Source organism: Gallus gallus, chromosome 10, assembly GCF_016699485.2.
Source record: "Gallus gallus isolate bGalGal1 chromosome 10, bGalGal1.mat.broiler.GRCg7b, whole genome shotgun sequence".
In the NCBI taxonomy this organism is placed as follows: domain Eukaryota; kingdom Metazoa; phylum Chordata; class Aves; order Galliformes; family Phasianidae; genus Gallus; species Gallus gallus.
In genome coordinates, this window is record NC_052541.1 from 20010629 (window position 1) to 20032015 (window position 21387).

The window sequence follows — 21387 nt, forward strand, 5'->3', positions numbered from 1 at the left end:
CGAGCGCGGGGCCGAGCGGAGCGGAGCGGAACGGAGCGGTGCGGTGCGGGCGGGATGCGGGGCTGGATGCGGGGCAGGATGCGGGGCTGGGCGCTGGCCCTGCTGCTGGGCGCGCTGCGCGCAAGCGGCACCGAGCTCACTTTCGAGCTGCCCGACAGCGACAAGCAGTGCTTCCACCAAGAGCTGGACCGAGGCCTCAAGTTCACGCTGGACTACCAGGTACGGCCCTGCCCCTACCCGTGTCCCCGCCCGTGCCCCCCAGTCCCCGCAGAGCCCCAAGCAGGGCAACCCTCCACCGCTCCCCTGCACCCTCCGCTCCCCCCCATGCCGTCCCGGGAGCTGTTCCCAGACTCATCCCCAGCAGAGCCCACATCAGAGCCGCTTAGGATGTGCCCACGGTGGCCCCCCAGCCCGGTGGTGGGGGCTGTCCCTCTGTGCATCCTGCCCGTGGCCCCCCAGCCTGGCCCCTTCCCGTGGTGGGCAGTGGTGGCACAGTGCCCATGCTGCTCAGGGCATGGCTGTGCACGTGGCACATTGTGGGGCAGCACTGATCTGCCCATGGTGTCGGGTTCTCAGGGTTCAGCAGGTGCTGCCCACATCTCCCTGTGCAGGTGATCACTGGGGGCCACTACGATGTCGACTGCTACATCGAGGACCCCAACGGCCGCACCATCTACAGGGAGACCAAGAAGCAGTACGACAGCTTCCCGCACCACACTGAGCTCACGGGGATCTACACCTTCTGCTTCAGCAATGAGTTTTCCACGTTCTCCCACAAAACCGTCTACTTCAACCTCCAGGTGGGCGACGAGCCGCCCATCCTGCCCGACATGGGCACCCGCGTCACCGCTTTGACACAGGTGTGTTGCAGCATGTGGCCAAACGGCACAACCCCTGCGCGCCCGCTCCATTCCCCTCTGCTGAGTGCAGAAGTGCCGGCTGCCAGGCAGCGGTGTGCCAGCCTCCTGGTGGCAGAGCAGGGCCGCAATGCCAGGCTGGGGCGCAGAGCCCTTGCTGAGCCGCACGGTGTTCTGCTGCCCACCGGGTTCCAGCGCTGCCCCTCGAAGCGGAGCCGCGTTGGCAGACCCAGCAGCGCTGCCCCTCCCCCTGTCCAAGCCGTGCCCCCTGGGTGACACTGCGTGCCTGTCCCCCCAGATGGAGTCTGCCTGCGTCACCATCCACGAGGCGCTGAACGCGGTGATCGACTCCCAGACTCACTACCGCCTGCGGGAAGCACAGGACCGCAGCCGGGCTGAGGACCTCAACGGGCGCGTCTCGTATTGGTCGGTTGGGGAAACCGTCATCCTCTTCGTGGTCAGCGTTGGGCAAGTGATGCTGCTCAAAAGTTTCTTCACTGAGAAGAGACCAATCAGCAGTGCAGCTGACACCTAGTGCCACAGCTGTGCCCATCCCAAACTGAAGCGGGGGGGCAGGGGTTTTCATGGTGCTGCAGCGGGGATGTGGCTGGGGACGGAGCGGGGAGTGCTGGTGTTGCTCACCCAGGTGGAGAACAGCTGCCAAGCGCCAGCATCCCCTCACCTATCCTCCCCCAGCAGCAACCCCCAGGATGTCACCTGCCCCCACCAGTGCCAGGCCACCTCTGGGCTGTGTGCCGCCAGCACAGGTCAGCCGCCCACCTGCAGGCTGCAGGGTTTGCATCCAGCTGCGTGCGCACGGCTCCCCGCTGTGTCTGCAGTGGGCGGGTTGTCCCCTGAGCACTCACAGCATCTCCCACGTTGGAGTTTCAGTGGGGGCTCTTGGCTTGTTTATTTCATCTGCTTCCCCCTGTGCAGCATTTCCTAGGCCACAGGAGTAAGCAGCATGCTCCACAGAAGATATTTTTGTACTTACCTGAGTCCATGCCGGAGCCCCGTCCCCTTCCCTTGGTCCCAGCTCCCGGGGGCGGCTGGCTGCGGCACCCGGCCATCTCCACCAGCACCACTTTGTCCTTCCACTTTGCCACTTCACAATAAACCCACATGACTCTGTTCCTGCTGCTGTTATTGGGCGCTGCTCCCAGCATGGCATGACAAGCTCCTGCCCCATCGTGCCCCCAGAGCCCCCCAGTGCTGTCAGCACCTGTGCATGGGCAGTCCTGGGGGCCCGGCATGATGCTACTCCTCATGCATGGCTGCACCTGCAGGTGCAGTGCCGTGCCATGCAGCCATGGTGTGGGAACAGGGCATCAGCACCATCCTTCAGCCCTGCCATCACCAGGCTATGGGAGCTGGAGCTCTGTGCTCGGCTCCCTCCCTGCTTCCTGCAGCAACTGTGGGGCTCTTGCAGTGTCCCCAGAGCCCAGTCCACCCTGGGGCCGTGACCAGCCCTGCTGCAGAACAGGGTGCAGGGATGGGTGCCCAGAGCTCACTGTGCCCATCCCACCCATGCACCTGCTGGAGCGATGCCAGACTCCTACTGCAGACCTCTGTCCAAGGGGATGCATTTTGGCAGCTCCAAATTCCTCCTGCCTCCACTGCCCGCTTTGCACCCTGTGCCAGGTTCAGACAGCAGCTTCAGGATCTGGTAAATGCACTTACAGCACAACTCCGTGTGCCAGATCCAGGGAACCCCACTGAGGAGTGGCTCTCACTGCCCCCTCCCTACCAGCAGCCCCCACCCTTGCAGGGACCCCAGCCACAGCCCACACTGGGGCCGGGGCTGCAGCCCCCACAGTAGCAGAGCAGCAAAGCTGCGTCCCTGGCCCCGGCAGCACTGCTGGCCTTGGAGCAGCTGCTGTGCTGCTGGGCACTGCCGGGCTTCCGCACCTCGCAACGACCTTCGGCAGCAGCCCAGCTCCAGTTCCCAGCAGCAGCCGGGTGCAGGGCTGGCACAGGACCAGAGGGACTGCAGGCCCTGCACTGTGCAGCCCCCAGCAGCACTGCGGGGATGGCAGCACCACCCTGGCCTTGGGGACAACAGCCAGGGTCCCTACATGACCCATCCTCAGCCCCAGTGCAGCCCACATCCAGGGATGCAGGCAGCACACGAGATAGCCACAGGATGCTTTATTGCTGCGTTGTGCTCCAGCATGTAACATAAATGGGTGCAGAGAGTGAAGAGGGGTGGCTCACACCCACCTGGCTGTAGAAGCAGCTCTGCTCTACCACTTATAGAGGCATTGTGGAGCAGACCCCCCACCATCTGCCCTCGCTGCTGTGCCCTTACTGCTCACAGAGTGCCATCCTCGTGGCATCAGGCTGCCCTGGCTCACAGCGCACTGCTCTGGCAGGAGCCAGCCCCAGTGGGCAGCCCCAGCTCGATAGGTGGGTGTGGCCCCTCTGTGCCCCCCATACCCTGCCTGCCCCGCAGGGATGAGGCTGAACAGTGGAAGGAACCCGTGGCTGGGGAGGGTGGCTCAGGCTCAGAGCTGTGCCCACAGGGACAGCCGCAGCGCCTCCGGAAGGGGATGGTGAAGAGCCCATAGGTGATGGGGTCCAGGCAGGCATTGAAGAGGCCAAAGATGAAGAGGATGTGGGAGAGGGATGGTGGGACCTTCTGCTGCATGGCTCGTGGACAGAACCAGTACCACAGCCCCAGCAGGTAGTAGGGGGTCCAGCAGAGGATGAAGGAGGAGACGATGACCAGGCTCATCTTCAGCGTGCGCAGCCGTGCCCGTGGGATGTTGCTCCCAGAGCACCGCAGCGGCACGTCCCTGGAGGAGACTGAAACGTGGGAATGGGACCAGTGAGCGGGGGGCTCGGCCACGTGGGCCGGATGGGAACCACACCCCAAGCAGGGAGTGAGGACCCCCACTATCCTGGTCAAGGCTGCACACTCGGATCTGCTCGCAGCCCCCCTGCCAGCCCCACTCACAGAGGCTGGAGCCCATGCGCCGGGAGATCTCGAGCAGGATGCGCGTGTAGCAGCACACCATGATGAGCAGCGGCAGCAGGAAGAGGCAGGAGAAGCTCAGCATGTTGTAGAGGGTCTCGTGCCAGGGCTGCGGGAAGCTGCCGTGCGTGGTGCACTGCGTGAAGTTGTGCGGGGCGTGCAGGGTGATGGTGTGGAAGAGGAACAGCTGGAAGCAGAGCAGAGGTGGGAAGGGGCTGTGATGGAGAGCCCACGCCTCCCCAGGGCAGCACTCCAGGGTCTCAGGCCGGCGCTGCAGTGCACCAGGGCTGCAGGGTTGGGCCCTGCACGGAGTGCTCACGGCGCCGCCACCCCTGAGAAGTCCCTGGGGCCCCCCAGGAGTGCAGGGTGTGTGGGGCTGGGCAGGCACCTGCGGCACAGCGAGCGCAGCACTGAGCATCCACGCGGCTCGGAGCATGGCGCGGTTCCTGCAGCGCGCGCGGGCGATGGCCAACGGGCGCAGGATGGCGGCCTGCCGGTCCAGGCTGATGACGACGGTAACGAAGGCGGAGGCGTACATGGCCAGCAGGCGCAGGTACATGAGGAGGCGGCAGGCCAGGTCGCCCGCCCGCCACTGCAGCGTGATGTTCCAGATGGCATCCAACGGCATCACCACCACCGTCACCAGCAGGTCGGCGGCAGCCAGGTGCCGCAGCAGCACGCGGATGTGGGAGCGCCCGCCACCCCTCCGGCCCCCTGCAGCCCGCAGCACCGCCACGTTGCAGCCGGCTGAGAGCACAAAGAGCACGAAGGTGGCTGCCACGCGGGCCTGGGCGGCGGGCGAGAAGGTGGGGAGCAGCAGCGGCTCCTCGGCGCTCTCCGGACGGGGGCTCCAGGCACAGCCCCGCTTGGGGTGGGACGTGCTGCTGGAGGGCTCCGTGCTGATGTTCCCCACCGTGGGGCCTGGGTCCAGCCAGCCCCCTCCTGCTGTGACAGGCAGATGGGCAGAGTGGCCCATGCAGGGTTGGGGGTGCTCAGGGGACAGGGTGACCTACCGACCCACCCAGGAGCCCACCTCAGCTCAGGGCATTCCCATCTGCGGCCCCTACACCCCATAGAACAATGGGATTCCAGCATCTCAGGTAAGCACAGGGAAGTGGTCTCAGCCTTCCCTAGTCCCCTGCCTACCCCAGGCCATTGCTGCCGCCCTGACCACCCCGCCCCAGAACATCCCTCGTGGTCCTCCTGCTCAGGGACAAAGACACTCTCCAGTGCAGGAGCCCCTTGGTGCAGCACCCCACGCTCCCTGCACCCATCTCCCTGCACGCCTCACCTGCAGCTGCAGCATCCTGCCCTGTTCCCCCGCCGAGCCGGGCCATGTCGGGGCTGCTCAAACACCACCCACTCACTGCTCCCAGCGCTCCCACATCGGCACCAGCTGCAGCCAGACGGGACACGGGCAGCAGGGCCAGCACTGCAGCGCTCCGCTGCCTGCAGCCACCTCCGCTCTAGCCCAGCGCCCCGCCAGCTGCTGCCCGTGGGATGCCCTTGGCAGCTCAGGTTGCTCCTTGACGTAGCCAACCTGCGTGGAACGACTCCGTCCTTTACCCCGCATCACCCACACAGAGATGAGCGTGAACAGCCTCATGCACACAGACACACACGTGCACACGTAAACAGTGTGTTACCAGCCCAACGTGCCTGCACCCAGGAGCTACAGGGTGCCCGGAGCAGAGACTGCTGCGGAGCCGGGTGTGGGGTGCGCAGTGCTCGTTGCTTTGGAGTGTACGTTTGTGGAGACCCAAAGATCCACAGGTCCCGTCCCCATCTCTCAGTTGCTCCGTAGGACCACGGCTGCAGGCTGGGGGAGGGTAGCGCGGCTCTTTTGCATCTCAAAGGCTGCGTCTCCCAGGCGGAGGGCATCACCGTAATTAGCAAGTCACCTCAGTCGTTTCACAGATAAGTGGGGCTCATTAGCCCTGCAGACCTCCTGCCCCAGGGACCCCGGCGCGCATTAGCATCTGCCCGCCAGTCCCGGAATGGGGCTCCGCACCACTCGACACCCCGACCCGCGGGGATCCCTTACAGCCCCGTACCCGCCCTCCACCCGGGACCCGCGAGGTCTCCAGCCCGGCGGGATGCAGCCCCCAGGTGACCCTGCGACGCGGGGCCCCCCCAGGCTCCGGGCACGGGGTGCAGGCATCGCTCAGCTGTCACTGAGCTGCACCTGGGCAGTGCTGGTGAGCTCCATTCCCAGAGCTGGAGGTGTCTGTCCTGATACCTCCCGGCAATTGCTTTCCCAGATGCTATCCCCAGCTGCATGCTGCCGGCTCAGGGCGCCGCAGCGGTGCTGGGTCTGTGTCACAGCCCGTGCCCGGAGGGATGCCCTAGTGCCGTTTCCCCAGCTCAGCTGTCCTCTCAGCCCCAGCATGACGACTGTGTATGTTGCACCCATCCCGTGCCCAGCAGCTGCTGCAGGAATGGCCACGTGGTGATACTCAGAGTGGGCAAAAGGGTTTATTTATGTACAGTCACAGTATTTTATATACAGTCACAGTATATTATGTACAGTCACGGCCAGCATGGATCCAGGCTTCAAGCACCTTGTCTTCGCCACCCTCCCAGCTGTCCAAGGGGGGACACATATCTCCCTGGGTCCTGCAAGTCGTGGGCATCTGATGGTGCATGGCTCAGTCCTGGGGCTGTGTTGGGAGCAGAGCCTCCAGCAGAGAGAGCAGATCTGCTGAGATGTCCTGTGAGGAAGAGAGAATCAGTGAGGAAAGTACAGCCAGGGCAGGGATGCAGGGCAGGGCTGGGTGTGGGGCAGCAGCATTAGAGGCTGGCAGAGCCCACCATCATGAGGGCACGCACTCAGGGACCAGCAGGACTCTGCCAGCTGGTGGGAGCCCAACTGATGCAAGAGAGGAAGGCACTGGGGAGGGTGGGAGCAGCTGAAGGCTCCACGCACCCCACATACACATGCCACAGGGTAGAGGGGAGTCCTCTCCATTCCCAATCCCAGACCACATCACTGTGACCCCAGTATCACTTCCACACCAGCACAGAAGCACTCCGAGCCCACCAGAGACATTGTGCCCAGCCCCACATCAGTAGCCCCGTTCCACGGCCGCACACATACCTGGGTGACCATCTCTGCATCCACAAAGTCTGGCGGCAGCAGCCCCGTGTCCAGGATGGGGTCACTGGGGGGGTCCAGAGAGGTCCCTGCCGCTGCGCAGTGAGGAGGGGATGGCCAGGAGGACACGTTGGAGGCGAGAGCCCCGTGCAGCTCCGGGGATGCCCCCGCAGTGGGGCTGTAGGAGGGTGATGACCAGAGCTCCATCCCCGTGGCAGGAACCCCGTGCAGCTCTGGGCGGGTCTCCAACACGGGGCCACTGGAGAGCGACCCCCACGTCCCCGTCCCCGCATCCAGAGCCCCGTGCAGCTCCGGGGGGGGCCCCCAACCCACCAAGCCGGGAGGCGAAGCATCCTGCGGGGCCGGGGGGCGCAGTCGGGGGCGCGGGGGCTGGCAGCAGCCCAGGCCCTGGGGGCAGAGCGGGCAGTGGCGGGGGGCCGCCCCCCGGCGCAGTAGCAGCACCTCCTCGCTGAGGCCCAGCAGCGCCGAGAGGTGGGCGATGTAGCGGGTGGCGAGGCGCAGGGTCTCGATCTTGGTGAGGCTCTGCCCGGCGGGCGCCAGCGCGGGCGGCAGGTAGTGCCGCAGCCGGTGCATGGCCTGCGCCAGCCGCCGCATCCGCAGCTTCTCCCTCTCGCTGGCGCTCTGCCGTGGGCCCCCGGCCACCCCTGATCCCCTCCTGCCCGCGGGAGCACGGCGCGGTGCCCTGGCAGGGGGCGAGAGGCCGCAGGAGTCGGGTGAGGGTGCCGGCGAGCTGCTGCTGTAGCCCTCGGGCTCGGGGACCGCGGGGAGACCCCAGCCGTGCAGCGGAGAGGCGGTGCGGAGCGCGAAGCCGGGAGCTGCCGGGTGGGCCATGGCTGAGGGCTGAGAGCCGCCGGCCCCGGAGCCCCGGCTTTATGCTGGGCCGGAGGTGTGAAGTGGCACCTCCATGGCCGGCGTCGGCAGCACTTCAAAGGCGGGGGCGAGGGCAGCCGTCCTTTGAACAGGCGGGTGAGGATTTTTACCCCGGTGGTGTGAGGCTGCTCCGCACTGCCCCCCCTCCCCTCCCCGGCACTGCCCGCACCGCAGCACCAGCGCTGGCACGGGGCCGGGGGAGCCCCCCCAGCAGGGATGCACGCGGGGTCCGCTGCAGGATGTGTGCGGTGGGGTCAGCTGCTGGGCCGGCAGCGGGCTGTGCACTGCGAGCTCGGCGGTGCAATGCATGCTGCAGACACTGGGGCCGGCACGTTCCTCTGTCCCCATCGCGTTCCCAGTCCGGTAGGCCCAAAGCCCAGCACTGCACTGTCCCACCCCATCCTGCTCCCCAGTGGAACCTGCAGGGCCACGGTGGGTGCGGCACCACGCCCCCCCACCCTCAGCCAGAGCAGCGAGCTTTGCCCACGCCCCCCTGCAGTCCTGCTAATGGCATTTCACATGCTGGCACTAATGAGCCCTGACGCCTGTGGAGCCGCCCGGCTCTGCCTGCACCCGGTGCCCAAAGTCCACTGCTGTGACCGACAGCCCCCGCGCCGCACCCCCGACTCCCGCCTGCCCCCATATCCCACAGCAGCTCTGACCCTACAGCCCCAGTCCCGATCTCCAGTCCCTGCAGCGGCACCCACGGGCGGCACAGCCCCACAGACCCCGGCCCCTCCTGGCATGCATGGACCTGTCCCCGCTCCGGGGGCTGGGAGGGGGCCCCCCGCCGCGTTCCCAGGCCCGCTCAGGAGTCGCGCACTGCGGGTGTAAAGGTTTCCAGGGAAACCCGGCACCGCGCGGGAAGGAAAATAGATCAGGGAGAGAGCGCCGGGAAGGCTGGGGGGAGAGAGAGCATCCCTGTGCCACCGCGCGGCCCCACCGCACCGCAGCTGCACGTCAGCGGCACAGCCCGGCCGTGTGCGGGGACGGCCCCCGCATGGCACGGGGTGAAGCAGCGCACGCAGCCCCCGGAGCGGGGCACGCACAGCCCGTGAGATAGCAGGGGTGCTCAGCCCCTCTGCAGTGCCGCCCGTGGGGCACGGAGCTGGGCACGAGGCACGGAGCCAGCTGCGGTCACGGGGTGTGCCGCTCCCCAGGGAAGTGCAGGCGATGGGGCCGCGTGAGCCACCACTTCATCAGCAATGGTCACATGAAAGTCACTCAGTTTTCTTCACACATGCTGTGACACGGAGGTGGTGACATCAGCCCTGCCTACCGGGCACCCCCAGTGGGGCCACGGCTCTCCTCCACGGCTCTCCTCGCCACGCTGGGCAGTGCCAGCACCGGATCTCCATCCCTCGGAAGTCACATTGTGCAGTTGTCACCGTGCCTGAGCGCTCAGCAGCGCCAACACAGCAGGCACTCCCTGCTCACCCCCCGGCTGCCATTGAGCTCACACTGTGCCCGGCACTGCTGGACCCACGCACACCCCGGGGCACCCCGCCCTGGCAGGGGCACATCACCACAGGGCACCCCGGCACCACCACCCTGCTCCAGCCTGTCTGCCACCGCCCGCGCCGCCCCAGCTGGGTGCCACGAGGACGCTGACCAGCATTTTTCACCCTGCGGATGCCACAGACACAGCAGATAAATGCTGATGATTTCATAGCTGTTCCTCTGTCCTCGCTGGAACAAGTGTCCCTGCGCTGTCCCATCCAAGGTCTGAGCACACCGGAACGCTGTGCAGCCCTGCGCTCACACTCCTGACACCACCTACGCACCCACAGGGCTGGGGCTGCAGTGGGGACGTGGGGGTCTGCCGAGGACCCAGCCCGGGAGTGCAGAGGGGTGTTTGGGGGTGCTCACAGGGAGCTCTGCACCCATGAGCACAGCCTTGGGCACGGCCCCTTCCCCACACATCCCCCTGAGCAGTCCCGGCACTGCTCCCCCCTGTTCCCAGACCCCCTCCTGTGTCTCATTAGCTGACGAGCTCCCAGGTAATGAGTTTTGCGGCCCTGCTGGGCAGCCACTTCCCACCTCCCTCTGTGTTTAGACAAGTGCTGGAGCGCGGCCGGGGCTGGGGTCAGAGCCCCCGCAGAGCAGTGCCTGCAGCCCCCAATCAGGGAGCCAGGATCCCCCACTCCCTCCATGCCGTGCTGATGGAGTGCAGCACCGGGCACTGCGGTGAGGGTGCAGGGACAGAATTTGTGGGCCAGGAGCCCAGATCCAAACCTGAGCACTCCTGCGGCTCCCATCCCATCTTGACAGCCTCCTGCCCAGCACCAGGTGCTACTGCAGCACCAGCTCCCAGCCCCAGAATCTGCCACCCACGGTTCTACTGGCTGAGCCCAAAGGCTGCAGGCAGGACGTGTGGCCTGGAGCACCTCGCCACAGTGCTGCCCACATCCTGGGGCTGGGGCCTGGGGTTAGCAGCAGCTGCGCAAGCAGTGTGGCTCAGTGTATGTGCACACCCACACAGATAGCGTGCCCAGCTGCACATAAGCATCTCAGGGACGCACAGCAGCATCCCACGGAGTCAGGGAGACCGAAGCAGCACGGCTGGATGCAGAGATACTCAGGACCGCAATCTCTCAGCCACGCAAGGGGCAGAGAGGTGTGGGGATGCCAGGGGTGCTGGCACTGGAAGGTCAAGGCCTCGCTGCCCCATAGCGCCGTGCCGCAGTGCGGGTGCTGGCAGGGCTGGTCGGCACGTTAGCATCTCTCACGACCGTGTGAATTGGTCCTTGCACACTTCCCAGCACCGGGCAGTGCCAATTAAGGGCTGGAGGAGTCAGAACTGACACCTCCGCAAATGGGTCCGGCTTTCCCAGGCTCCTGACCCAGCCCCAGCCCACACCATGTAGGTTTTGACACCTCCAGGTGGCCACAGAAGTGTCACCTCGCACCTTGGGCCCACATAAAGCCAGGGCTGCCCAAGGACCCCCGGACGTGCGCAGCCCCAGAGCAGAGCCCACCATGGCCGGGTCCCCACTGCTGCTCCACGGCCTCCAGACCCCGACAACCGCCTCCCTGACCCCACCCAGGGAGCTCTGCAGACCCGGCAGCGGGGCCGGGCTGAGGCGGTGTGGGGGTCCCGCGGGCAGGAGGGGATCAGGGGTGGCCGGGGGCCCACGGCAGAGCGCCAGCGAGAGGGAGAAGCTGCGGATGCGGCGGCTGGCGCAGGCCATGCACCGGCTGCGGCACTACCTGCCGCCCGCGCTGGCGCCCGCCGGGCAGAGCCTCACCAAGATCGAGACCCTGCGCCTCGCCACCCGCTACATCGCCCACCTCTCGGCGCTGCTGGGCCTCAGCGAGGAGGTGCTGCTACTGCGCCGGGGGGCGGCCCCCCGCCACTGCCCGCTCTGCCCCCAGGGCCTGGGCTGCTGCCAGCCCCCGCGCCCCCGACTGCGCCCCCCGGCCCCGCAGGATGCTTCGCCTCCCGGCTTGGTGGGTTGGGGGACCCCCCTGGAGCTGCGCGGGGCTCTGGATGCAGGGACGGGGACGTGGGGGTCACTCTCCAGTGGCCCCGTGTTGGAGACCCGCCCGGAGCTGCACGGGGTTCCTGCCACGGGGATGGAGCTCTGGTCATCACCCTCCTACAGCCCCACTGCGGGGGCATCCCCGGAGCTGCATGGAACCCCAGGCTCCATGTCACAGCCCTCACCATCACCGCTGTGCAGCATCAGAGCAGAGACCCCACTGGAGCCCCCCCGGAGACGCACAGCAGCCACAGGTACCGGGACAGCCCCCTCCTGCTGCATGGAGCCCGCAGCCCCCTCCCTGCATCCTGGGATGAGAGCAAAGGCCATGGGACCCTCGGGACTCCCCACATGTGGCTCTCAGGTACACACGGGTGCATGCGGGCTGGCGGTAGAGCCTGGGATGTGGTGGGGTGGGATGGAGGATGCTCTTGCTGTGTGTGTCATGACCAGGGTGACTGCATGGGGTGGGGGCACAGCACAAAGCACACGGAGCTGCAGAGCCAGCCCAGGATGCATGCACAGGGCCACAGCACTGTCCCACACAGCCACCTGACACACAGCCTTTCTGCAGATTGGCAGCCCCCTGGACCTGGACATGTTCATCTCCTCCGACGCCCAAGGGACCCCTGTCCTGCCTGGCTGCAGTCCCGCACGGCGCTGGGGGTGGTGGAGCTGATGCGGTGCCCACAGCTGATGACACAGCACGGGGACAGTGCCAAGGGGCACTGCAGGACACTGGGAAGGGCTCCTCATTAAAGCTGCTGTGCACCGCTGCACTTTGCCTCGTTATTGCGGGGCTCTTGATCATTGCACCCCGACATGGGAAGGGGCCCTGGGGGGAGGGGGGGAGTCTGGGAGGGCAATGCTCAACCTTCACCCCCACATTACACACCTCTACGTGCTGCCTCCAGACTCAGGGCTTGTCCCAGTGTGTCCCACAGCCCAAGGATGTTCCCAGGGCTGGAGTGACTGAGGGACCCCACCTCTGCGCTCCCCCGGCCCTCCACCCGCCCCAGCCCTACTGATCGCTGGGTCACAGCGCCCACACCCCCCCATCGCCGAGCCCCCTCTCCTTTCTGCACCCACGAGGGTTTGGGGTTGGGGCTCGAGGCGCTGTGCCATCCCCCCGCAGCGCCGCGGCCGAGCTCACACGCAGCCGTCAGACGGAGGGGCCGAGCGCTGGCGTCGGCGCAGCCGCCGGAGCCACTTAGCACCGGGCTCCTAACAGCCGGGGCTCTGCCCCCGCTGCAGCCGTTTCCTGCCCCGGCCCCGCTCAGCCCCACAGCCACGGCCGCAGCACGCTCCCGTGCACCTCTTTATTTACAAGACCCCATGTCTGGCACGAGCCTCGCTGTGCCCGGCCCCGTGCCCCCCTTGCCCATCATCCAGGCGCCGGGCGCTTCCCGTCACGAGCAGCGAAGGGCTCAGCCGGGCCGGGCCGGGGCGGCGGGCGGCAGCGCTCCGGGGTGGGCGCGGGACGGGGACGGAGCGGGCGATTGGCCGGGCCGGCTGCGGGGAGCGGCGGCGGAGCCCCGCGGCAGGGCGGCGCGCGGAGCAGGGCTAGCTGGAGGCGGTCTCGGCGCGGAACCACGCGTGCACGACCTCCTTGTTCTCCTTCACCCAGTTGATGTTGGTCCTCGTCCGCTCCAGCGCCTGCTCCAGGGCGCGCGTCCCCGAGCCGAAGCCGATGTCCTGGTTGTCTGCCTTGAACTGCTCCAGCTGCGAGGGGGGGGACGGAAGGGCTGGGGCGGCGCGGGGACCCCGCAGCGAGCACCCCGTGACGGCGACCAGAGCCGGGCACGCACGGGGCTCGGCGGGACAGGCGGGACTGGGTATAGGCGCCAGCCGGCAGCCGCTCACCTGCTTCAGCTCAAACTCGGTGTTGAAGCGTTGGGTGACGGCTGAAATCAGCCGGGAGAAGGAGAAGGAACCGCCGCCGTACCTGGAGGAGGGGACAGATGGCTGAGCCGGGGGCTGCGGGGCGCAGCGCTGCCCTGCGTTGGAGCCGCCCAGGGTCCCTCCCCGGCACACAGGCAACCGCTGCTGCTGCTCCCTGCTCCATGCGGTGCTCACTGGCCAAAAAGCGTCCTCCAGTTGCTGCGGATGAAGTCCCAGGCCAGCGGCTGCCCCACCACGTTGCTGGCGATGCTGTTGATGGTGGAGGTGGCGTCCTGCTTGCGGATCTTGGTGGGGTCAATGGTGTACTGCAGGTACCTGGGTGGGGGGACCTGCCTGGTGAGAGGCCGCAGGGGCAGAGCCGTGCCCTCCCCCCCCCCCAGCCCTGCACCCACCGCTGGAGGATCCAGGTCTCAGTGCTGCAGGTCAGGGCCGTGCGCAGCTTGTCAGCCTCCGACACCACGGGAGCCTCAAGGAACCGCTCCCATATGAAGTCCCACACCTCCTCACCGCCCGTGGCCACGGCGCTGCAGTAGATGGCGGAGCGCAGATTCGGGGCGATGCTGTCAGGGAGAGACGTCTCAGCACGGAGCCCTCGCTGTGCCCAGCCCGGCCGTGGCACCGCAGCACTCACGGGTTGTTGCTGACGTTCTGCCTCCACTGCTGGTAGAGCGCAGTGGCCAGCTGCTGGCACTCAGCGATGCCGTAGGAGCAGGCTGTGCTGATGGCGTTGATCTCGTTGTACCTGGGAGGGAGAGCAGCCCGCGGGGCTGGGACGGGTGCGCAGCCCCGGGCACCCACTGGCCGCACGGGGGGCTGCGCGTCCCCCCTGGAGCACACTGCAGCGAGCACCGCGCTGCGCCCAGGGCGGCAGGCAGCCCGGAGCTCTGCGGCACTCACTGATCCATCAGGGCGCTGGGGATGGCGGTCCAGTTGTTGGTGGCAGTTCTGTAGTACTCGAAGAGCGGCGTCACTTGCTTCTGGATGTATTTCTGCAGGGCGGGTGGGCAGGACTCAGCACGCAGCCCCTACGGCACCCCCGGCCCTCAGCACCCCCTGGCACTGTGCTCACCGTCATGGCCCCAAACACTTCGCTGCGGTCGAACATCAGCTGGAAGTACTGCAGGTTGTTGAGCGCTGCCTGCCACGGCATGTACGCCGTCTCCCCGCTCAGGAAGCGCGTGGTATTCAGTGCCAACGTCACGCTGACTTGCTGTGCCCTGCAGTGGGGAGATGGCAGCGTGGAAATCCCCCTGCCACCCGTGCCGCGCCTCCCACTGGGTGCTGCCCAGCAACACCGCTCACCTGGCCAGGTTGAAGGCGTCATCGATGATCTGTGCCCGGTTGATGACGGGGATGGCCTGGGGGAGAGCAGAGCCAGTGCCACGGGGCAGCGCCAGTGTGGGGTGTGTGGGGTGTGTGGGGTGTGTGGGATGGGAGTCCCACGTACCTGGTGGTTGTTGGAGAGCTGCTGCAGGAGCTGATCCCAGTTCTCCTGGTTGTAGTTGACGCGGAAGTAGCCGCTGACGTTGAGGTTCAGCAGGAGCCAGGTGGAGCTGCCCACACTGAAGTTGCTGTTGGTGGCTGTGGGGGCAGAGGGGTCTGCTCCTACCCCAAACCCACCAGCACAGGGGGTGGCAGCGAGCCCCCAGCCCACACCCCGGCACCATACCTGAGACGTCCACCAGCCAATACCTGTCCCCAGTTCTGCTGGGCGTCATCCAGGTGATGGGGACAATCCAGGTGTAGCTGTGCAGGGGACACAAGGCCAATAGCCATCTCTCGCTCCCCACACCCCCAACCCCTCTGCACTCCACAGCACCATCGTCCCGGTCCCACTCACTTGAACACAGAAGGTCTCTCCACCGTGGAGTTGCTGTCTAGAAGGAAGTGGCTCTGCTGGACGCTGCCAGTGAGTGTGTTGACAGTCACCACGGGGAAACCCATCTGCAGCGTCCAGCGGTCCATGATGGCACCGATGGTGTCGGGCAGCGGCACGCTGTTCTTGTTGACAGCCTGCGAGAGGTGGTGGCAGTGTTCCCTGGTGCTATGAGGCCCAGCCCCATGCAGGAACTGCAGCCCTCACCCAGGGAAGACTGCAGCCACTGGACCTGGAGGGCACGGGGAGGGTGGGAGCAGCACAGAGAGCAGCCCACCCCGCTCATACCTCCTGCAGGTGATCCCACAGGTCCGTGTACACGGTGTTATTGTAGGAGAAATCGTGGAGGTAGGACTGCGGGAGAGCACAGGCAGAGCTGGGTGGGCGGGGGCAGAGGACCCCCGTGGAGCCCCAGGGAGGGACCGCCCGCCACGGCCACCTGCACCACAACACAGCCCGGCAACCCCCAGCTCACCTGCAGCCCCTCCTTGAACACATCTTCAGTGAGGAAGTCAGAGAGCATCCGCAGCACCGACGCTCCCTGCGGAGACGGCAGTGAGGCTCTGAGCACGCAGCTCCACAGCGACCACCCCGCGCTCCCGGCCCTGCGCCTGAGGCTGAGCACCCACCTTGCTGTAGGCAATGGAGTCGAAGACCTCACTGATCTGTGCTGGGGTGTTGATCTCATCCTCGCGGAAGGTGAGTGGGTGGGAGGTGGTCAGGGCATCGGTCGCCATCACCGTGTACAATTCATTCAGCACCATCAGGTCTTTCTGCAGGGGTGGGTGCGGCCATCAGCACAGCACTCGTAGCAGGGCAGCACCTGGGTGCTGGGCAGCAGGGGGTGCCCGTGCCCCATATCCGTGCCCCATGCCCACGCCTTGTGCCACATCCCTGTCCCCCGTGCCCCATACACGTGCCTCATGCCCCACACCCATGCCCCACACCCCATACGTGTGCCCCATGTCCCATATTTGTGCTCTACACAGCATGCCCGTGCTCTGTACCCTTTAACTCTGCCCTGCGCTCCACGCGTGCCCCAAGTCCCATACACGTGCCCCACATCCCATACACGTGCCCTACGCCCGTGGCCACTGGCACCAGCACTCACAATGTCCCAGGTGGGCTCCGCTGAGTCTGCGCCCAGGTACTCCACGTAGGAGGCAAAGCCCTCATTCAACCACAGGTCATTCCACCACCGCAGCGTCACCAGGTTCCCAAACCACTGTAGAGGAGTGGAGCACGCTGTCAGCAGGGCGCCGTGTCCCCAGGGGCAAGCGGGGGCCCGGCAGGTACCTGGTGGGCCAGCTCGTGGGCGATGACGGTCACCACTCGCTCCTTGTTGCCAATGGAGGAGTAGGCGTTGTCATAGAGCAGCGAGTTCTCCCGGTAGGTGACCAGTCCCCAGTTCTCCATCGCACCCGCGTTGAAGTCGGGCAGGCCGACCTGATCTGGGGGACGGAGAGGTGCCGTTGGCACACGGCTGCAGCTGGAGCAGCTGCCAGCAGCACAGCCCCGCGCCCCCCGCACCCACCGGACTTGGGCAGCGGGTACGCCGTGTTGTAGTGCCTCTCAAAGAAGCTGAGGATGGGTCCGGTTTTCTCGAGCGCGTATTCACCCTGCCCTTCAGCAATGGCTGCGGGGCGGCCCCAGATGCGGATCTGAGAGGAGAGATCGTGCCTGGCTCAGCCGCTGCCCGGGCTGCGCCCTGAGTGCCCTGGGCACGGCGCCCAGCTCACCTGCACCTTCCCGGTGTTGTTTTCTACATAGTCAAACTGGCTGACGATGAAGGCCAGCAGGTAGGTGGACATCCTGGGCGTGGGGTCGAACTGGGTGACGTTCCAGCTCTGCCCGTCCATCTGCAGCTGGTAGGTGCCTGTGGGACAGGGAGCAGCTCAGCCGCCCGCCCGCCCACCCGGCACAGAGCTCCCCCCGCCCCACTCACTGTGGACAGGCATGTTGGAGATGGCCTTGTGATCAGAGGGGTGGATCATCGTCACCGTGAAGACGGCCTTCATGGCTGGCTCGTCAAAGCAGGGGAAGGCTTTTCTTGCATCAGGGGCCTGCATCTGCGTGGTGGCCACCACCCTGCAAGAGGACCCCTCAGCACCACAGCACCCAGGGCCCTCCGTCCCCTCTGCCGAGGGGCTCACACCCCACGGGGAGACGGAGTCCCTCCGCTCGCCCTGCCCGCCCAGAGGGCACACGGACACAGGCAGCCTGCACTCACGGAGAGGCCCCAGGCGCCACGGCCACCTCGCCCCGCAGCGCCGTGCCCCCTCCCCGCCAGCCTTGCACCTACTTGGTGACGTTGCCCTCGGTGTACTCGCTGCGGTAGAATCCAGCCAGATCATCGGCCAGCTCTCCCGTGAAGATGCTGAAGAGGCGGTAGTGCTGGCCCTGCTGCAGCGGCCCGGCCAGCTGCAGCACCAGGTACTGCGTGTTGGTCTCCAGCCAGGTGTTGCTGATGGTGGGCGGCATGGAGCCGTTCACCGCGTGCAGCGAGGCGTGGAAGCCGCCCTGCAGCGTGTAGTTCAGCTTGTTGCTGTGGATCAGGATGAGGTCGGTGGCTTCCTCGCAGAGGAAGACCACGCTGCTGTTGCCCTTGAAGATGTACATATTGTTGTCATCGGGCGTCAGGAAGGGCTGCAGCGTCACCTCGTAGCTCTCCGGCTTCAGCGCCGTGGGCAGCCGCCAGCGGTTCCAGGGGTTGTTGGGGGCGGCGGTGGTGCTGGCGGTGGTGGTGCTGGCGGTGGTGGTGCTGGTGGTGTCGGAGCCGCCGCTGCCTCCTGACGATTTGTTCTTCTCCTGTGCATACACCACAGACAGCGCAATGATGGTGGCCACGGCGCCCAGCGCCAGCACGATGCCCACGATGCCCACGCTCTTGCTGATGAAGAAGCCGGCTGCCATGGCGGGGCTGCGGAGCGGCGCGCAGAGGAGCTGTGCTGGGCCGGCACGGCTTTTAGCCTCTTGCTCCCGCGGGGTTTATTAGTCCGAGTTAATGGGTGAACGATTAAACGACCATGAGGCTCGGGGTGGCGACAGACCCCTGCGATGAGCCTTCCTCCTTCCCGCCTCCCCGCCCCGCAGCAGCGCTAATCACGAGCGCCGGGGCAGTACGGGAGCTCAGGATTGCACCACCAGGGATGGGCAGCACGGGAGCGGTCACGGCTTAGGGCCAGGGCTGCTGGCATCCCTCCAGGGCACCGGTGTAGCCCTGCAAAAGGAGGAACAGAGCAGGGTCACAGCCAGCAGTCACGTCCCTGCCTCACCAAAGGGAAGGAGGTGCAGCAGGGTGGGTGCTGGCCCCCAGCATGGGCACATCCAGGGCCCCCCGTGCAGGCAGGGAGAGCGTGGCATCGCAGCTGGGGGTCCTCAGAGACAGGTCCTCAGAAACTCCCCTGCCTGCAGCCCTCTCAAAGTCCAGGGTTGCATTAACAGGTGTGCGCTGGGAGTTCAAACTCCAGTACTCGTGAGCCCCTCACAGGCTGGCACACGCCCAGCAGCCCACGCGCCCCCTGAGCCGGGGGTCCCGACCTGCACGGCACACAGCTGGGAGAATGCTGGTGAGCCTGGGGGCTCAGCTTGGCCTGCACCCCCCAGCTGGGAGCTGAGCAAAGGCACTGGGCCAGACGCACTGCACGTGGCACGTGGGGCAGGACACACCTTCCCTGCGCACCTGCTAACATGGGAGAGCAGCCCCAGCCCCACCGGGCCGAGCCCCCTGAGCTCTGCCCAGGGCTCCCGTGGGCACAGCCAAAGACAAAGGAGCAAAGTCTGCATGCAGGGCAGGGTGGGGAAGAGGAAACATTCTGTGCACCTCACCCTGAGAACAGAAACTCATTTTCCCAAGGTCTGATACCTCCAGCAGTGCGACCCGGGCTGACACAGCTGGCAGACGCACGGGAACAAAGGGCAAAGCTGGGCAGAGGCTGAGCGGTGTCATCAGGGCACTGCAGCTCCCAGGTGCGCCCAGCACCGTGCTCTGTGCCCAGCAGCTCCCGGGTGCACATCTCTGAGGCTGAGGAGCAGTACTGCTTCCCCACACACCCCCTGCCCCGCACGGCTCCACCGTACGCACTGCCCTGCAAAGGCATTGTGTTTCACGGGAACACCGTGCCCCGAATCGCGGCTGGAGGGGCTGCCTGGAGCCCGGGGGGTGCAGCCGTGCCTCCCACGCCGACCTCTCGGCACCGCACTCCGGGCATTAGACCCCGCACTCCTCCCACCGCTGCCAGCTCCCCGCATCCCCGCCCGCCCCCCGGCCCGCGTCCCCACTCCACACCCGCAAACATCGCCCCACGGGCGGACACGGACGCGACACCTCCGGCCCCGGGGCACGCAGATAGGGGCTCACCCCACAGCCCCCCCTCGCCCCCACCCCATAGCCCTCCCGGAGCTGCCTTCTCCCCCCCAAATCCCCCTGCCCCTCCCGGAGCCCTCGCTCACACCGCGCTCCATTTCCCCGTGCAGCCGCAGCCCCCGCCCCCCCGCCCGGCCCGCAGAGCCCCGGCAGACCCCATCTCCAGCCCCATCCGTGCCCCACTCACCGCCCCGCGCTCAGCCGCGACGAAACGCGGCCCCCGGGGCTCCCGTCGGTGCTCTGACCGCTGCTCACTGCCCCGCTGCCGCTGCCCCGTTAGCTCGGGCGGCAGCGGGAGGAAAGTTTCCTCCCCGAGCTCCGAGGGAAGTAACCTGAACCGCTGCTCGGCACCTTAACCCCTGGGCTGCTGGCTGGGGGGCGGGCAGAGGGGGTCCCGGAACGGACACCGCGTGCCCAGCACAGGGCCGGGGCCCGGCACAGGGCAGGCACCCCAGGTCCGGGCGTAAGGGACGTCCCAGATGCACCACTGCCGTGTCTGGGAGGTACTGCTCGGGGGCACCAGCCTTTACCAGCACACTCAACCCCAGAAGCGGCAGGGAAGGGAACAGGGCAGCACTCGACAGCAACACCAGCAGGCTGTGCTCGCCCAGCACCTCGGCACCCCGCGAACCATCCCTGACTGGGAGCGCCACACCGCTCAGCCCCTGCCTGGCACCCCGTGTCCCTCCCAGCACGCTGTGCCCCATCCAGCTCCCCGCATCCCACCTGGCGCCGCCTGCCCCAGCTGCAAGCAGCCTACAGGCCTGGATGGATGTGGGTAGATTTGCGGTTGGCAGCCCTGAGCAGCACCCAAGGAAGCAGGACTGGAGTTTTTCTCCCCTCGGCGTGACCGGTCTCACTCAGTCCTTGGCAGGGTGAGGGCAAACACTCCAGTTCGGGGTGTGCGGGGGCCCGCAGAGGGGCTGGGCACATGCCAGGCTCCATCTGTCCACATCCCCCTGCCTCACCAGTGGCGAGAGGTGTGGAGGATGGGGGAGCTCCCACAGGCAAACCGAGTTCAGGGGAACCCTGTGCCCATGGGTGCCAAACACAGTCCAGATAGGGACAGGGCAGTACCTGGCAGCCATGCAGGGCCAGGATGGGGTCCCAGCCCCAGTTCTTGCTTCCCCTGTGCAGGCAGCAGGGGAGCACAGCGCTGGGTGGTCCCTACGCTGCTGGGCTCAGGGCTGCAGCTCTCCTGGGTGTGGGGACAGGGCCGGGGGCTCAGCCCATCCCATTCTCCCTGCCCCATCCCGCACATGCCAAGGCCGGGGGTGCAGCAGGGAGCAGCAGCGGGACTTACCCAGCTCTGTGCTTCCCAGCTCCAGCAGGACACAGGAAAGGGCAGTGGGAATGCAGCCGGTACCGGAGGTGCCAGAACGTCTCCTTGTCATGTGCAGTTAGGCACGTCCCACACCAGTGACCGCCACGGCACTGAGCTGGACAAAAGGCACTGCCCACTGCAGCCAGGATTCCCCCAGCACCACTCCCGAGTCCCTCCTGCATACCAGACCCGGGCAGGAGCACCGTGCTGAGCCCCCCACTGCCCTGACCCCCCAGACCCCCACAACCACCAGAACCCATCACACCCCCCCGGACTCATCTCTCTGCACTGCTCACAGCTCCCACCACCGCGTGGCAGCCATGCAGCAGCAGCAGCAGCAGGAGGACTGGCAGCGATGAAGAGGTGGCTCAGCCCAGTGACCCCCGCGTGCTGCTGGGGGCCGGTGGCCAGCTGGGGAAGGGTTAAGTGGTGGGGAGGGGAGAGCAGAAAAATTCCTTCCAAGCAGAGTCACTGTTTCCCTGCCAGGGGAAGTGGAGGCAGAGCCCGCGGGAGTGCAGCTGGTGGGAGGGAAACGGCACAGGAAGAGGCCCCCGCGCCCAACGCAGGATGGTGGCCAGGAGGGGCCGTGGGGCACCTCTGCTCTGAGATAGGGCTGCCCAG

The 21387-nt window shown here is 66.7% G+C and overlaps 5 protein-coding genes across 7 annotated transcripts; 2 read left to right on the forward strand and 3 right to left on the reverse strand.

Moving 5' to 3' along the window:
* TMED3 (transmembrane p24 trafficking protein 3) lies at positions 1-1988 on the forward strand. Of its 2 annotated transcripts, none has more exons than NM_001397460.1 (3): positions 1-219; positions 612-860; positions 1156-1988. In NM_001397460.1, the coding sequence occupies exons 1-3, from the start codon at positions 55-57 to the stop codon at positions 1390-1392; spliced, it is 651 nt and encodes a 216-aa protein (NP_001384389.1). In that variant the 5' UTR covers positions 1-54; the 3' UTR covers positions 1393-1988. The 2 variants fall into 2 exon arrangements, with proteins under 2 accessions (NP_001384389.1, NP_001384390.1); NM_001397461.1 differs by having other exon boundaries at positions 612-800.
* Positions 1989-2883: 895 nt separating this feature from the next.
* Positions 2884-5647, reverse strand: LOC427517 (gonadotropin-releasing hormone receptor). 2 transcript variants are annotated; one of them, XM_040706398.1, is made up of 4 exons: positions 5123-5647; positions 4220-4578; positions 3814-4018; positions 2884-3662 (listed from the first exon to the last, which is right to left on the reverse strand). In XM_040706398.1, the coding sequence occupies exons 1-4, from the start codon at positions 5166-5168 to the stop codon at positions 3208-3210; spliced, it is 1065 nt and encodes a 354-aa protein (XP_040562332.1). In that variant the 5' UTR covers positions 5169-5647; the 3' UTR covers positions 2884-3207.
* A 645-nt stretch (positions 5648-6292) lies between these two features.
* MESP1 (mesoderm posterior bHLH transcription factor 1) lies at positions 6293-7788 on the reverse strand. Its single transcript, NM_204566.2, has 2 exons — positions 6929-7788; positions 6293-6542 (listed from the first exon to the last, which is right to left on the reverse strand). The coding sequence occupies exons 1-2, from the start codon at positions 7775-7777 to the stop codon at positions 6480-6482; spliced, it is 912 nt and encodes a 303-aa protein (NP_989897.2). The 5' UTR covers positions 7778-7788; the 3' UTR covers positions 6293-6479.
* Positions 7789-10219: 2431 nt separating this feature from the next.
* MESP2 (mesoderm posterior bHLH transcription factor 2) lies at positions 10220-12038 on the forward strand. The gene is made up of 2 exons (XM_003641832.4): positions 10220-11662; positions 11873-12038. The coding sequence occupies exons 1-2, from the start codon at positions 10796-10798 to the stop codon at positions 11975-11977; spliced, it is 972 nt and encodes a 323-aa protein (XP_003641880.2). The 5' UTR covers positions 10220-10795; the 3' UTR covers positions 11978-12038.
* Positions 12039-12603: 565 nt separating this feature from the next.
* Positions 12604-18016, reverse strand: ANPEP (alanyl aminopeptidase, membrane). Its single transcript, NM_204861.2, has 20 exons — positions 17379-18016; positions 17022-17164; positions 16816-16952; positions 16611-16737; positions 16373-16527; positions 16188-16301; positions 15706-15849; positions 15552-15617; positions 15365-15430; positions 15041-15213; positions 14870-14946; positions 14648-14781; positions 14503-14558; positions 14270-14417; positions 14098-14189; positions 13832-13942; positions 13593-13760; positions 13375-13515; positions 13162-13243; positions 12604-13020 (listed from the first exon to the last, which is right to left on the reverse strand). The coding sequence occupies exons 1-20, from the start codon at positions 17987-17989 to the stop codon at positions 12862-12864; spliced, it is 2904 nt and encodes a 967-aa protein (NP_990192.2). The 5' UTR covers positions 17990-18016; the 3' UTR covers positions 12604-12861.
* Positions 18017-21387: the final 3371 nt, after the last annotated feature.

Excerpts from the sequence above, each read along its gene's own strand:
- TMED3 (NM_001397460.1), top strand. The coding sequence starts at position 55 with ATGCGGGGCTGGATGCGGGGCAGGATGCGGGGCTGGGCGCTGGCCCTG. Across the intron at positions 220-611 it reads AGTTCACGCTGGACTACCAG|GTGATCACTGGGGGCCACTA; the intron begins GTACGGCCCTGC and ends CTCCCTGTGCAG. Across the intron at positions 861-1,155 it reads GCGTCACCGCTTTGACACAG|ATGGAGTCTGCCTGCGTCAC; the intron begins GTGTGTTGCAGC and ends CTGTCCCCCCAG.
- LOC427517 (XM_040706398.1), bottom strand. The coding sequence starts at position 5,168 with ATGGCCCGGCTCGGCGGGGGAACAGGGCAGGATGCTGCAGCTGCAG. Across the intron at positions 4,579-5,122 it reads GCAGGATGCTGCAGCTGCAG|CCGGCTGCAACGTGGCGGTG; the intron begins GTGAGGCGTGCA and ends TTGTGCTCTCAG. Across the intron at positions 4,019-4,219 it reads CTGCGCTCGCTGTGCCGCAG|CTGTTCCTCTTCCACACCAT; the intron begins GTGCCTGCCCAG and ends CTCTGCTTCCAG.
- MESP1 (NM_204566.2), bottom strand. The coding sequence starts at position 7,777 with ATGGCCCACCCGGCAGCTCCCGGCTTCGCGCTCCGCACCGCCTCTCCG. Across the intron at positions 6,543-6,928 it reads ATGCAGAGATGGTCACCCAG|GACATCTCAGCAGATCTGCT; the intron begins GTATGTGTGCGG and ends TCTTCCTCACAG.
- MESP2 (XM_003641832.4), top strand. The coding sequence starts at position 10,796 with ATGGCCGGGTCCCCACTGCTGCTCCACGGCCTCCAGACCCCGACAACC. Across the intron at positions 11,663-11,872 it reads TCCCCACATGTGGCTCTCAG|ATTGGCAGCCCCCTGGACCT; the intron begins GTACACACGGGT and ends GCCTTTCTGCAG.
- ANPEP (NM_204861.2), bottom strand. The coding sequence starts at position 17,989 with ATGGCAGCCGGCTTCTTCATCAGCAAGAGCGTGGGCATCGTGGGCATC. Across the intron at positions 16,528-16,610 it reads GTACCCGCTGCCCAAGTCCG|ATCAGGTCGGCCTGCCCGAC; the intron begins GTGGGTGCGGGG and ends TCCGTCCCCCAG. Across the intron at positions 14,190-14,269 it reads AAGTGTTTGGGGCCATGACG|AAATACATCCAGAAGCAAGT; the intron begins GTGAGCACAGTG and ends CCCGCCCTGCAG.